Raw genomic sequence first — 15,284 nt, 5'->3', positions numbered from 1 at the left:
GTTGCACAAACTTGTTTCTCACCTCAGAGATGTGAGAGGACTGTATAGTCACCATTCTGCTAATAAGTGTAAATACACATAATATGACAGGAAGAGGCTAAATATTTGCAATGATCGCATGTGTATATAAGCCTATAGTGTAAATTCTAAAACTATAATCGATGATCCATATATTTTATTGTTTAAAAGATTAATTTCACAGTATAAATAGTCTGTCGCACGTACATTTAGAATAAAACGAATATCATGACGTGTATCTGATAAACTTGCACAGGTGAGATTCAATAATTAAGCCTGTCGTTCGCAAGGCAGCTAAGATTGGACCGAGTGAAACAACATGTTTACTAATGTCCAAACTCTAATGGGATCTTCTTCAAGGACCACTGTAAGCCCTGTGGATGTCAGTTGATGGTTGCTTATCTGGACTGACGGGACATTGCTTTATCTTATGTCTTAATGCACATGTCAGCACACCCCCTCATTTCTGTTTAGAGGCAGCAACATGGATACAGAACCCTGTTTCTCACCTGAGAGACGTGAGAGGCCTGTATTGTCACCATTATGCTTAAGAATGTTGATATACATATCATGAATGTAGAATAAAGTGTCAAACTATAGAATCAGTGATCCAAATCTTTTAATGTATGGATGATTGGCACATAAACATTTGGAATAAATCAAAAAGCATGTGTAGGTTTGATGGCACTGAGGCTTTTAGGGTCATGGTGGGTCATGGCTCACGAGGCCTTGGAGACGCAGGCGGCAGATCTTCTTCACCTCCTCGATGAGTGCTCCTCACGGGACTCCCTGCTCAGAGTGCCCCTCTGGAGGTCCCTGCCCGCCAGGACATTGATTCACCTGAGGAGGCCCTCTTTACCTGGACACATGTTTACTCAGGTCTGTTAATATGTCTATCTACGCCATTACGCACAGGGTACACGTCATTTATATGAACTAAACCCCCTTTAAAGTGCCACTAAACTTTTCTTTGGGGTTGAAATATAAAATAAGACAAGCACTTATTAAATAGTAGCTGTGTCTGTGTCACCTGACTCTTGCAGATCAACAATGAACTCACTAAACGCAGCCTCCAAAGAAGACAAGCTCACAAAGGGACGACTGGACCACACTGCAACAGCTTTTAGGGGACATTTCTCCACCACGTTACCAAACATATTCATAAAATCCTCATAAGACAGAGTGTTCAGAGTGTTGATGTCAGTGTGGAGCATCAGTACACTCTTCAGGGACTTTATGACCCACTTAGCAACAAGCAGGACCGGTTCTTCTGCACTTCAGGTGAAAAATAATTACACCACAACTTACCATAGCAGCACAACACACAAACGCCAATATGCCATACACATAATTGTGCGAGATCACTAGTGCAATCTAGTGCAACTCTAGTGTGCTCAAAGTGCAAACAGTAAAGGACCCATGACGCAATATAGGCCTTTTGCGGATCCATATCATGAGTCATGGCAGCACATATAACTATTTTCCAATTAATCCAATTTCAGCTCCTCAAACCAAATACCAGTGCAAATCTCTTATTCACCAACTTTCTCTTGTGCATCAAACGCACATGCATGAAATATATACGCAGGAAAATGTCCTGAAAAAAAAGATTTGAGATGTTGATAACTCACATATCTGCATATTCCTGTGTAGCTGCTGCCAGAGCCAACTTAATGAGCAATGGTGACACCTGGTGGACGAATTCTGAAATGGAAGTTAGCCCATGGAGCTTTAAGGAATTCAGGACCTGAAGTATTTTATTTCTACCAATATAAACATTTAATATTTGCTAATTTTTGCTCAGATTGATTTGTGGATTAAAATACTTATATATGAAAATACGTTTGTCGTGATTTCTGTATATGCTCTTTAACTATGACTTACAATTCTGATAATTCTAAATGACAGTATTATTTTTTTACTTAGAAATGTAAATATGCCTTGATAACACGTACGCTATGAGAATGTTTAATGGTAACGATAACCACTCAAAGCCTTTACAGTACAGTTTTGCCATTACCACACACATTCATACAGTGCATCCATGTCAGCAGCACCCTCTCCATCTCACAGTAATACAAAATCTTGCCCAAGGACACTTCGGTATGCAGAATAGGGGTGACCGGGGTCCAACCCCCAACCCTCTGGTTAGTGGAGGACCCGCTCTACCTCCTTTATTGTCTAAAAAAGTACACAGAGTAATGGATGAATACCTCACACACATTGGATATAAAACAAGTATCACCAGCATGTAAATGTTTGTTAGTAATGACTGGAGCAGGAGAGATTCCGCACTGATTCAGGGTCATAGCTTGTTTTGTGTGTCATGACACACAAGGCCTTGGAGACGCAGGCGGCCGATCTTCTTCACCTCCTCGATGCCGTGCGCCCTCTCCACCGTGCCCTCGTGCTGACAGCGCTCGGACAGCTGCCGTAAAATGTTCTTCTTGTCGTTCATCCGGGCGCAGATGACGAACGGGAACCCGAACCGCTCTTTGTACTGCTCGTTGAGCCGGGCCATGCTCGAGGCCTCAGCTGACTCCAGCGCGTCTAGGCCGGCTCCTTCCTGCTCCTCAAGCGACTCTTTTGTCAGGGTGCCCCTCTGGAGGTCCCTGCCCGCGAGGTCAGGGTGACACCTGAGGATGCCCTCTTTACCTGGACACACATGGTGACTGATTATTGCTCTGGATTGTTCATATAATGTCTATCTGTGCCATTACGCAAAGAATAGAAGCCATTTGAATGTCACTCAAAAGAGCCACCAAACACAATCATGACATAATATTACCAAACCGTAGGTGTGTGTCTCACCTGACTCTGGCAGAGCATCGATGAACTCACTGAACGCAGCCTCCAGAGCAGACAAGCTGGCAAAGGGACGACTGGACCACACTGCAGCGGCTATGATGGGACATTTCTCCACCACGTTACCAAAAATATTCCCAAAATCTTCATAAGACAGAGTGTTCACTGTGCCGATGTCCATGTCCACGCGGGTGTGAGGGTCCTCAGTGGTTGCAGAGACAGTCTTTGAACTCCACCGAGGTCAATACACTGCTGGACACAGAACCAGACCCCGGACGCCTGGCTATAGGTTAATCATTTATTTGTCATTTCATGTGATGCTGAGGGGAGGAGTTTGCTATAGAGCTCAAACGCAAGGGGCAAACAATTACCACTGGACATAGTGCGATCAAATGACAGAGGAATGGAAAAACAACAGTGAATGTGTTCTTTAATTTTGTACTTAGGTTCATATCCCATCCACTAATATAGAGGAGGGTGAATTTATGACCTATGTAAGCGACAGTGTGGATGGACAGATTTTCTGGTTAGAGAAAAAGCAGCAACTTCTCACCTTCAGATGAAGATTTATTCCAGACAGGAGGAGGCTGCAAACCTGGCAGAGGATAGTGGTAGATTTGTTTGTGTGAGAGTGATATCTGCAAAACACACGATAAGAATAATTATTTCACGTAAGAAACCAGTAATTTAACACAGCAACAGGGATTAAACGTTATGCCACGAATTGACCACAGGGGGGCAGTGCATGCAAGTGATATAGTTACATGTCACTGGGCAAACAGCCACTGACAGAACAGAGGTGGAGCACATACACTCAGCTCAGGGGCTAAGCTAACAGGAGGCTAACTACCACACGAACTTCTAAACTTTAACTTTAATATGAACAACCAGCGTCTAACTGCAATGACACGTCAAATCAGGTTTAAGGGATGATAACTTACTGAGTCACCGACGCTCTCTGATCAAACAGATATTGAACACTATTGCAAAACGGACCTGTCAGACTTGTTCACTTCTATCCAGGTAACATGAGCTGTACACATGCGCACGAGGTTCCAGCGGAACAGAAGCAGAGTTGCCTCATGGGAAATTTGGAAGAATCCACCAGAGATTCAAAATGATTTTATTTTGAGAAAAGATGTCGTCCTAACAAGATACATTTTTTTGATGCTGCCTATTTGTAACAGTTTATCAACCTGACCACATGACTGGAAGGGCCATCGGTTAGTGTAAAGAAATAAATTACCTTAGTGACCTTAGGGTTGACCTTAGTGAGAAAGTTCCAGCTCCACCCAGGCGCTGATGGGCCAGTGCCTTGTAACGTTTAGTGAGACTTTATGATATCCTCATCCACAAGTTGGTCTGGAGCCCGCACAGCGATGTTATGTTCAAGGACCCTGATAGTTTTACCTCTGCCATCTTCACTGCTGTGACTAACTGGTCCTTTTTCCGATGTTCTCTACAAATTGGCACCACTTTATTTTTCGTGATTTTTAAAAAACCAAGTTGTTTCAGCCACCATCTGTACATTGCAACAACGACCCCAGGCCTTAGTATCACAGCCTGTGAGAGGCTTTATCCACCCAGTAAAACTTGGGTCTCTTTCCCTTTCATGCCTGTACTTTTGGTGACAAGGTTTAGGTTGATCCAACAAAGACTCTGCCCTCCTCTTCGTCATAATGTTCATCTTTCTTTTTAGCCACAAACACTTTAAAATTAGCGAACACGCAGGGGTGAAATTGAGCGGCAGGAGAATGTGATCCTAAACAACAAAGGGCAAGATGCCACTTCAGAACGTGAGAGCAAGTGATCGTATTCAGGGCTTGTCGGGAAATGCAGTACATTGAGATGGCCAAGACCAATGATGGTAGCTAAGACTGAATACCACTCATAATACAAAGTGTAGCCAAATCACCAAATTATCGTACATTATGGGACTTTTTGTCATTATTGATCATACATTGTACAGAGGGCAAAATTATCAGACAAATAATTATCATTAATCTGGCAACACCGAACACGAGTGATGAGCTGTGACGTTGATCGTGCTCCAGCAGGGAATTTTACCCAACCTGTACTGCAGCCCTAATGTTCAATCAAACGACTTAATTTAAACAGTAGATAGTCAAATCATTCAGGAAGGACAAACATGCATTGCAAATTTTTTTCTTTTTCTTATTTATTATGCAAAGTACATTATGTTGAAGGTGTTAGGCATAAACTTTTTAACAAAAAATAACAGAAAGCTGGATTAAAAAATATGAATGTATACAAAATGGTATTCAAACTGCCTGTAGCTGCTGATACAAGAATAAGAGCAAAACAATTCCGTTACAATATCTTACAACATATCAAGACAAGGGGTTGTTGCCATGGATAAAATATATTATACAATTGAATAGCAAAAGTTGATCAGTCACTCCATAAACCTGTGAAGTCATAGCTTACATGTCTCCATTTTCGTCCAGAAAATATTTAGGATCCTTTTCTGAAAACTTTCTTTCAGATATAGCTGCACAATTAAACACTGTAGAATAAAACAAATACTGTATTTACATTCAGTTCTCATTATAATTTGCTGAAATTGTAATGCAATGCACAATGAAAATGTATGCTCAGTTTATTTGAGAACATGTAGGATTCTACTATATTTCCTTAAAATACAAAAAAAAGCGCTTTCTGCTGTAACTCTTGGGCTTATAATGCGAGGAAGAACATTGTTGAACTGTTTTTAAAATACGTTCCCTTCAGTTAGAGGCGATCACTCTGTATCAGATGGCTTCAGAGGTTTCTCCCCAGCTGCCACGTTGTCAGAGTCGGACATTTCTGCTTTGCTCTCTTGGGCTGCTTTGGTTTGACAGTAGTCATTCCTTGACTGCGTCTTGTTCTCCTCCTGTTTTGCCAAGGCAGAGATGTCCAACACGGCCCGTGCATTCTGGTAGATGCTGGACGTCTGGTCGATGTTGTGGTAGAGCTGAGAGAGGAAGAAGGTTGGTTAGGAAGAGGAATAACTAGAAGTGACATTCACTGTTCATTGGTGAATGGAAACGACTGAAACTCTACTTCAGGAAGATTATTTCTAAATATCTCTTGTTAGTGGATCCTGCACAAAATACTTTGACCTTGCTCTGCAGACCCACCTTCTCCTCTCTGTCCGTCAGCTGATCACACACAAACGACACCAGTTTGGAGAAAGAAGGGCGGTCACAGGGATCCAGGGTCCAACACTTACACATCATCCCATACCTGCAAGATAAGTGGAAAGATTAAAAAGTCATTAAGATGGTAAGTTATCCATAATATCTAGAGGTCTGCTGGATTTCGGTTCAGATAGACAAAAGTAATTAAAATATTCCATTGCAAGTAAAACCTTTGAATTCATGCATCCAGAGATATTCTCACCAGATTCAGTTTTTAGTATCAAAAGTAATGTAAAATGACTACATTATACTATATTTACTGTATATTAACTGATAATTCTCATTCATGTATTAATAAGTTTCCCTTAAATTAAATCAATATAATCAGTTTCTTGTTCAAGCCATCAAAAGGACTGATCTTGAAGAAGGCTGCATTAGAATTTAAAAAAAATTAATTTTAACAAACTGGGATTTGCATTGAAAACAGGCTGGAATATTCCCATTGCACTGAGAAAACAATCCCTTTGAAATGTAGTAAAGTAGAAATATAAAATACTAATACTAAAGTAGAGTACAAATATAAAAAAAAAGTTAATTGCAGGTACAATCTATGTTATAAAAACCTCCACCAGCATCCAGTACACCTACTAACCCTTTTGTTTTTTACCCTTTCATTTTTTGTGCAAATGATTGAAATATCAGTTCTGTATTGTACAGTGTCAAGCACTGCGGACACCCACACAGACTCGTTGGCGTAGTACGGACACTCCATCTTGAATCCTCTCTCAATCATCGAATAGAACGTGTGATCCACCTTCATCCCGGGGTACGGAGTGACACCTGATACCATCAAATACAAGAGAGACAGACTTCATGTTTCGTATTGCAGCGGGAGCGGTTTTAAACATTCAGCTCGCGGAGAGTATTTGTCTGTGAAAGCTACCGAGTGAGAAGATCTCCCAGAGCAAGATGCCGTAGGCCCAGACGTCACTCTTCATGGTGTACATCCCATGAAAGATGCTCTCTGGTGCCATCCACTTCACTGGTAAACGCACCTGAGGGACGACAAAGCCATGTCACTTGTCACATTCTGTGCCAGAAGTGATAGATAGTGATGTCGCTGTTTCACTTACGTTTCCTCTCACGACGTAGTTAGAGTCGTTGTCGATGTCCCGGGCCAAACCGAAGTCACCGATCTTGACAAGTCGGCCTTTTGTCACTAACACGTTGCGAGCTGCCAGGTCTCGGTGGATACACTGCGGTTGCACATGACCGAGTGTCAATATATTCACTCACACCACACATAACACGTACAAGGACTAGTGGGGCTGCAACTACAATATTTAATTGTAATTAATTATTCTTTTCTGTATTGATTGTTGGGTCTAAAATGTAAAAAATCGATTTGAAAGTAGAAAGTAGAAGTCGATGTCTTAAAATCACTAATTCTGTTTGATTAACAAGCTAAGAACACCAGGTTATTCATTTATTTTCAAGTAATAAAAATAAGAATATACAAAATTATTATTATTATATAGCAGAAACTTGGCATTTTTGCTTAAAAGCCGTTTGTCTCTTACATTCTTGGAGGAGAGGAAATCCATGCCCTTGGCCACTTGGTAGGCGAAGCTCAGCAGGTCATCGAAGGTCAGGGCCTGCAGCTCCTCGGTCTGATCATCGTTGTTCAAATACATCTCTGGGTTCGCACATGGGAAAGAGATGATTTACGATCAACACAGTTCCGACCAGGAGCAAAAAAACATGCATGCTCTCTTCTCATGAGGTGTTTACTGACCTTCGTAAACATCCATTTCACCTGAGCTGAGGGCGAGGAGGGCGATGTCCTCCTGCCCCCTGGTGGCATTATGATACATGGGCACATACGTGTCAACTGCTGTTTGCAGCTCACTGTGAAAATAAAAATTCAGATGTGAGATTCTATAACATCAATAGAGACTTCCAGCAGATCTGCACCTAGATAGAAACTCTATGTTCGCTCTCTCTTGTTCTGAGCAGTGGTGGAGGAAGTACTGAAGTTTAGTACTTAAGTAAAAGTACAAGTACCCAGGAAAATATATACTTAAGTAAAAGTAAAAGTACTACATCAACAATCCTACTTAAGTTAAAGTAAAAAGTACTTACTTTTAAATTTACTAAGTATTAAAAGTAAAAGTACTCACGCAATGGGTTGTCTCTCAATGTCTAGGCTGTGCCATTTTGATAAAGAATGCAGATATAGCTACTGGTAATACTCATGCCTCTACAGATGTCACTACTAGTAATAGTTGTAAGCAGTTGAATGTTTTTTCAGCAAAACAGGCAAGGTTGTAGTGCTGCTGCCAAACGCGCTGTTGCAGGTAGGGCCTGCCCCTTTAAGGAACGGGCCCAGAGAATGACTTAGTGCACCTGGGTAACTTGCGCAAGAAGTGTGTGAATACGAGAAGTGAACGAGCACCTAGAGGTGATGAGAGTGTTGCTCCGGTGGCCAGTCAATAAATAAAGTGGCGGCGTTAAAACTAAAGAAACGTCTCCTCCACCTTCTTCACGGAGTGGTCCGGACGGCTGCTTACCGGCCACTGTGTGTGACTGTGTGTGTGTGTGTGTGTGTGTGCGTATGTGTGTGTCACCCAGATGCGTATGTGTCTGTGTGTGTGTGTCACCAGATGCGGAGCTGACGAGTGGGCACCCTCCGTAGGCCCAGCGCTAAAGTAAAATCAGAGTAGCTGATGGTTAGATAGTGATCAACTACGAACTTTAACAGGAAGAGTGGAAATGTTTGTTGGCGTGTGTGTGACTGTGTGACTGTGTGCGCGTGTGGAGCGCTGGCGGTCAGTGACTGAGCCGCTCCGTCACAGCAACATTTTGGCGAAACTGTGATCATAAAATGTAACGTGTAACGACACATATTGTAGAAATGTAGCGGAGTAAAAGTATAGATAATAGCTGCAAAATGTAACGGAGTAAAAGTAAAAAGTATGCACTATTATTTTTACTTAAGTAAAGTACAGATACGTAAAAATGTACTTAAGTACAGTAACGAAGTAAAAATACTTCGTTACATTCCACCACTGGTTCTGAGTGTGTGTGTGGTTCCCACCTGGAGCCTTTGCGAGGCTGCAGGTTGTTGTACAAGCTGCTGAAGCGGTCCTTGTTGAAGGCGTCGGTCACAGACTTGTTGTAACGCTCGCTGTTGTTCTTCAGGTAGTTCAGCAGGTCTCCATAACAGCAGTACTGGAAAATCAGGTATATGGGTCCTATATAGGGAAACACAAACAATAATAACAATTATCAGCAATAATGCATAGATATTGTAAGCCGAGTTCACTCTAAGATCATGTGATATTGTGATGGAGTTTGTTGTGTATGGTTCTAGGTATCAGTGGTAATTTTTTACCTAAATCTGTGCACGCCCCAAGCAGGTTCACAATGTTGCCGTGCTGACCGATGTGAGTCAGCATCTTCAGCTCGGACATCAGAGCCTCCTTCTCCACCGTCTGGTGTTTCTCTGCAGAGTCAGATATCACATCAGCCACTGACTTGACCTCCTTAACATTCAACATTTCCCTCATGGAGTAAGTGTGTGAAACGCTGACCTTTCAGCATCTTGACAGCCACCTGCTGGGACACCCCAGGCTTGTTGATGCCATAGGCTGTAGCTTGAACCACCGTGCCAAAAGCCCCAGAGCCCAGTTCACTACCTGCACATGACACAGAAACACACTGTGTATGATTTTCATTTTTATCAGATTAGATTCATCCTTATAAGAATATATAAATGCTGTTTTGAGGTATTTTGCTTTGCATTGTTATTTATAATACCATCTACTCTTCTATTTACTTTTCACATTAAGTTTATACATTTAGAAAAACATAGGATGAGCTTTAAAGAATAGTAAGCACTTGAAACTTAACTTAAGTTTACTTGAGTATGATTTTAAATTCAGGGCTCTTACTAGTAATGTGAGTATTTTCACATTATGGTTTAGTACTTTTAATTGATGATCTGAGTTGCTTGATGTCTGGTGTAATTCATACCCAGCTCTAGATTCTCCCTGGGAAACTCCCATTTCTGGTCGTACAGAAAGTCCTTGAAGTTGATGTAGATGTAATCGTTGTCACTGGGTCCCACCATCTGGATCATCTGCAGCTGGGGCTGATACTTGGGTTTCTATGAGAAGCACGAAGGGGGGCACTTATGTCATCATGTGTTTCTGTGAGTATCAATGTGTAACATGCAATTTCTTTTCTCTTCTCTTTTTATCCGCACTGACACTATAAATTCAAGATATTATTATTATTGTTACTATTAACATATACCTTCTTTTTCACAAAGTACAAGAGCACCACACTGACTACTGCCAGAGCCAGAAGCAGAAGGAAACTGCCGACTTTCAGCAGCAGCATGTTGTCGTCCTCTGTATGCCGGCCACCTAAAAACACAGAAGTTTCTAATGACATCAGTGTCATCAAAAAAAATAAGGTAAATGAACAACTTATTCTGAAATGTGAACTAGATCTACCTATGGAGGCCTGTGGTGAAGGTGAGTTGTATTGCGAGTTCGAGCACCAGGAGCCGACTGAGTTTGAGAGGCAGAACTTTACATATTTGTCAGTCGCTTGGTCTCTTCTCAGTGATGTATTGATTGTTTTGTTACAGGAGACGTCAGAGTCTGTCCGATTGGTGTCGGGGATCTTTTCCCAGGAAGAATCGGCTTCACACCTGAATGGAAGCAGTCTGAATCAGAGTGTGTCTGTGCGCGTTTCATTTATCTCACCAAAACTCAATCACTTTTCGAGACTTAATGAGACTTTAGGGCTACAACAGTGACAGTGATCATACCTGCCGTCGACTGAAGAACAAACCATCCAGGAATAATTTGCCGGAACAAGACTCACAACCTCCAGGTTGAGGTTATTATCAATTTCGCTGGAGACGAAACTGAACTTCGGTGCATCTGAAACAAAAATGTGTAGATTTATACATTTTGTGCCATTTAAAACTGCTAAATAAAAGATATTGAAATAATAATAAAAAATTATTATTATTATTAAAGAAATAGCAGATGTGCACAATAAATGTCTCCTACCGACAACACACACTGATATGGTCTTTGTTTCTTTTTGTTTTCCGGCCTCCAAGTGTAACTTGTAATCTCCAGGTTTGAGTGAACCGCAGAGCTGCACACTCCTGACAAAACAGTGTTGTGGTACATGGTAAATAGAGTGTATTCATAACGAGCTTGCTCAAAGCAATACCAGTCATATTCACCATTCATACACCCGCGTTCTCTAGCACACACCATTGATATACGATTGGGTTAATATCTTGCCCAAGGACACACAGCCTGGAGGAGCCGGGGTTAAAACCAATGACCTTCTGATACGTGGACAACCCTCTCTTCCTCCCGAGCCACAGCCGTCCCACAAGTCACAGACTTTATATAAACCTTCACCTGTGTTTCGTCACCCATTTGTCTCTTTGGCATTTCGTGATGGTTTTATCAGGAGCCTCCCAGGAGCAGCTCTGGAGCACAGGGTGGTAGGAGACCTCGGCTTGCAAACAGGAGCTGGAAGCTTTTTGTGCTGGAACGATCTTACTCTCATTCAACTGGACCGAGAGGAAACCTTCAGCTGAGGCAACACAGAATAAAAATCAGGACAGAGACGGATGGTAAACATGAAACTGAATATCAGAGAGAAGTGGAAGCATTAAGAATTATTTATTGGTGACAGTCAGATCAGTTCTACTAACCCTGGACTTGAATGTAGACAGACTTAGTTTTTTTTTTTGGATGCCTGCAGGTGTACATTCCACCGTCCTCCACACTGACTGACTCGATGAACAGGTAGGCCATCTTACTTCCAGAATGGGAGTCATTTTTGATGCAGCTCTGCAAACAAAACATACAAAAATGAAGCGTGAAGGTCATTACAGTTATTTCCAATTTGTGTCTCGGACTAAAGAGTATTAAAATATGATGGATTAGTTTTAAAACCAACATAAAGGGAGGGAATTCACATTTGTTCACATGTTAATTTTAGTAAAAATCTCATTTGTCTTAGTGGAATATCACATCACCTTCTTCTTGACTGTAGAAGAGCATCCTAACGTTTTGGCGTTCAGTAGTTTGCCACCTTTCTCCCAGACAGGATATGGATCTTGATACGTTTTTATCCGAGAGCGAAGGAGTAAAGACTGACCGGGACCCACTGTCACATTAGAAATCTCATTGTCCATTTGCTCACGGTCTAGATCTAAAAGACACAGTAAACGACAATGAGTCACACGACAGATTTGACATTTGATCGTCTGTTTAATTTGGTTGATACAATATCTCAAATTACAAATAATCTCTGAACTGCAAACCACTTTTCGTCCAATTTTTTCAGGGGGTTGAAGACCCAAACTGAGAAAATAATTTTCATTCTGCAATAGTTCATTATGAAATCCTATTTTGTAGTGTGCATTTAATTAATTTGTTTAAATATTAAATTACCATAGTCATAAAGTTGGGAGCACTCTTGTCCTTTTTCATTAGTGGCACAGCACATCATTCCTTCAGCATAGTATTCAGTACTTGATATTTTGCTGTTTGCATTTGTCCCAACTTTTTTTCTGTTCAAAAACAAGGTGAAACATGATTATTCAGAAAATCTAATCTTACTATAATTAAATGGTTGTAGATACACTCTGGATTAACATCTTACCCAGACCATTCGATTTTAGGCTTCGGACAGCCCTCAGAGATGCAGGTGAAAGAGGGGGACGTCATTCGGATTTCGACATCCTGCAGCATCAGCTGGGGTTTTGTTGGACGCCCTGCAAATAATTTCAAGCAAGATGTTAGTTTTACTACCACTGAGGTATCTGCTGCAGTTGTGTTGTTGCCATGTTAACTGTGCATTGTAGGGAGGACATAAAACTGTATGATGAGCAAAATATTCATTGAAATGCCTGTAAACACACCCGGCTCACAGGCTACTAACTTAAACACAGCATTAAGTTTCTGAGCAGCAGTTGGCACATTGGGTTGTCACTTAATGTAAAAGGTTAAATGCAAATAAAACCAAAAGTTAAAAAGCAGAACACATTTAATCTTGGAAGGATTTCCTCAAACAGGCATCTCTTTGCATTCAAGGCAATTTGAATTTAGAAGCAGAAATTCATACCAAGTGTTTTGACAAAACATGAACATCTCAGACATTCTGTACCTCAGATGCCGCCTGGGCTTGAACTCACCCATTACATGAACAGACACAGTCCACGAGGAACTGGTCCCATTACTGGCTTCACAGGTCAGTGTGTACTCCCCAGAATCAGTCTCAGAAAGTCGTGTTAGGACAATCGAGTCATTCCTTTTTTTGGGATAGTGAATGAAAACCCTTCAGTTTAATCAGACTTACTCAAAATAGGAAAACACACCTGAACACAAACACAAAGCATTCACTTACACTTTCAATGGCGGGTGTTCTCCTCGGATCCAGTGACAGACAGGGTACCCGCTGAAGCCCTTCAGTGAAATCACGAGTTTCATACCAGGGCACACGTCTACGCTGACGTGTCCAGATGTTTTCAGGTTACTGGTTAGCTCCCGACAAGCCACCTGAAACACAGAACTCATTTCAACTCTCCCTTCAAGCAGAGTCCTGTGAGGGGGCATGAAACTATCCACTGTTAATTTCTGTTCTGATAAACAGAAACGAAACAAGAGCGGAATTAGTCAGGTTTGTGCCGTTTCCCTCACTGATGTTTTACAACCTTTTTATTTTTCCTGTTGCTAGGTGAATGATATTCTCTCAAATATATCCAGAGTATGTCTCTTTAGTGGGAGGACAGAGGCACTTGTCAACACTGATACAAACATGTTATTACATAAAAGAGCAAAGAAATAAACTCATCTGAAATCATCTTAAATTAAATCCAAAAATCTAAAGGTTGCTTTGTAAAACCTGAAGTGCAGTCTCCTCTAGACCATGGTAATCATGCACATTCTCATTCCATTACAATCAATTAGCGTATACCACAAACAAACCAAATTAAGTGACTAATATAGGTTAGAACAGTTAAACACGAAGATCCTGGCAGCTGTTACCTCATGACTGGGGACACATGGGAGATTCTGTGCTGACAGGACGTCTGAGCCGAGAACCCCAACAGCACAGAGCAGGAGAACAGCTTGAAACACAGAACATTTTAAGGTTAACTTTATTTAATCTATAAACTCTTATTTACATATTATTTATCTAAGATAGAAATGTTTATATAAGAAATGTATGTAAATAGCTTTCCATATTTGAAAAGGGCATTTTAAAGATATGTATATGAATGCAAATTGAAAACAGGTTTCATGGGATAAAGTTTTAGAACCTAACACTTCGAAATGAATTGATTATTTTCATTTTACTTTTCTCTACCTCAACTTATTGATTAACAAACTATATATATACTAAAACTTTTTTTTTTTACCCTTAATATCATGTAAACTATAAAACGTAGATGAAATACACTTATTAAGCGGATTATTACCGGGACGCACGGCCCTGAGAGCCACTCACCTGCTGTCATGTTGGTGTTGGTCTGCCTGCACACGGATGCTCTGCTCACATCCTCATCTCTGACTCACACTTTGAAGAACCAGTTGAGTTCAAACACCTTTTAAACAGAGGAACTGGTGACGTCACCAGCAGAGTTCAGCTGCGCCTCTAAATCCTGTAAATGAAGTTGTCAAAGTGGAAGTGCAGACGGCCGTGTAATATCTATATATATATTATATATTTATACATTATATTTGGCACCACTGTAAACAGAGCGTTATCATGCATGGGACTTTTTTTCAAAAGAAAACAATAATAAAACACTCCATAAGTTTGCAGAGTAAGCAAATGTTATTCTACTGTAAGGTGAAAGCAATTATTCTGTGAAGTAGTGAGGGAGAAATCCCACTAAGTAGGAATCAATAAATGTGGCTGAGAGGTTTGCAGGAGTTGTATTTATAGAGAATACTCAGCATGTAAAAATATATAATATCATATTACAAAACTGAAGCAATTTATTGAAATATTTTAAGCTGATCATTTTAAGTCTAAATAAACTGTCGAGTATTCCCTTTATTATCCTGATGTTCTGTTCTCATGCATCTGGATCTTATTTGTAATGCAGTTATAACCCTCTGCAGCGGACACAACCTCACACATGTTCACTGGAACTTTAGTTCATCATTTGAATCCTGCAAACTTCGCTCAGCAGCCCTGAACTCCCCGAGCTCCAGGTGCCGCTTGGATTCTCCATCTTTAACTTCTCGCATGTTGCCTCTGCAGCAG

The 15,284-nt window shown here is 40.9% G+C and overlaps 2 protein-coding genes across 3 annotated transcripts; both read right to left on the bottom strand.

Moving 5' to 3' along the window:
- Positions 1–2,122: 2,122 nt before the first annotated feature.
- urad (ureidoimidazoline (2-oxo-4-hydroxy-4-carboxy-5-) decarboxylase) lies at positions 2,123–3,857 on the bottom strand. Of its 2 annotated transcripts, none has more exons than XM_061093644.1 (4): positions 3,765–3,857; positions 3,377–3,461; positions 2,830–3,075; positions 2,123–2,673 (listed from the first exon to the last, which is right to left on the bottom strand). In XM_061093644.1, the coding sequence occupies exons 3-4, from the start codon at positions 3,002–3,004 to the stop codon at positions 2,324–2,326; spliced, it is 525 nt and encodes a 174-aa protein (XP_060949627.1). In that variant the 5' UTR covers positions 3,005–3,075; positions 3,377–3,461; positions 3,765–3,857; the 3' UTR covers positions 2,123–2,323. The 2 variants fall into 2 exon arrangements, with proteins under 2 accessions (XP_060949627.1, XP_060949629.1); XM_061093646.1 differs by having other exon boundaries at positions 2,830–3,072.
- A 1,176-nt stretch (positions 3,858–5,033) lies between these two features.
- On the bottom strand, positions 5,034–14,577 carry flt3 (fms related receptor tyrosine kinase 3). The gene is made up of 24 exons (XM_061094029.1): positions 14,520–14,577; positions 14,057–14,139; positions 13,416–13,567; positions 13,204–13,319; positions 12,672–12,783; positions 12,461–12,579; positions 12,043–12,218; positions 11,716–11,854; positions 11,417–11,594; positions 11,051–11,151; positions 10,804–10,918; positions 10,484–10,683; positions 10,281–10,393; positions 9,999–10,131; positions 9,557–9,661; positions 9,358–9,468; positions 9,061–9,217; positions 7,759–7,871; positions 7,544–7,659; positions 7,097–7,219; positions 6,907–7,018; positions 6,704–6,803; positions 5,964–6,069; positions 5,034–5,797 (listed from the first exon to the last, which is right to left on the bottom strand). The coding sequence occupies exons 1-24, from the start codon at positions 14,527–14,529 to the stop codon at positions 5,585–5,587; spliced, it is 3,003 nt and encodes a 1,000-aa protein (XP_060950012.1). The 5' UTR covers positions 14,530–14,577; the 3' UTR covers positions 5,034–5,584.
- Positions 14,578–15,284: the final 707 nt, after the last annotated feature.

The sequence above is a fragment of the Limanda limanda genome, chromosome 20, assembly GCF_963576545.1.
Source record: "Limanda limanda chromosome 20, fLimLim1.1, whole genome shotgun sequence".
NCBI classification, from domain to species: domain Eukaryota; kingdom Metazoa; phylum Chordata; class Actinopteri; order Pleuronectiformes; family Pleuronectidae; genus Limanda; species Limanda limanda.
This window is presented reverse-complemented; position numbering and strand designations above follow the sequence as displayed.

Excerpts from the sequence above, each read along its gene's own strand:
- urad (XM_061093644.1), bottom strand. The coding sequence starts at position 3,004 with ATGGACATCGGCACAGTGAACACTCTGTCTTATGAAGATTTTGGGAAT. Across the intron at positions 2,674-2,829 it reads CGATGCTCTGCCAGAGTCAG|GTAAAGAGGGCATCCTCAGG; the intron begins GTGAGACACACA and ends ATGTGTGTCCAG.
- flt3 (XM_061094029.1), bottom strand. Across the intron at positions 9,662-9,998 it reads CAGGGAGAATCTAGAGCTGG|GTAGTGAACTGGGCTCTGGG; the intron begins GTATGAATTACA and ends TGTCATGTGCAG. Across the intron at positions 7,660-7,758 it reads TGAAATGGATGTTTACGAAG|AGATGTATTTGAACAACGAT; the intron begins GTCAGTAAACAC and ends GTGCGAACCCAG.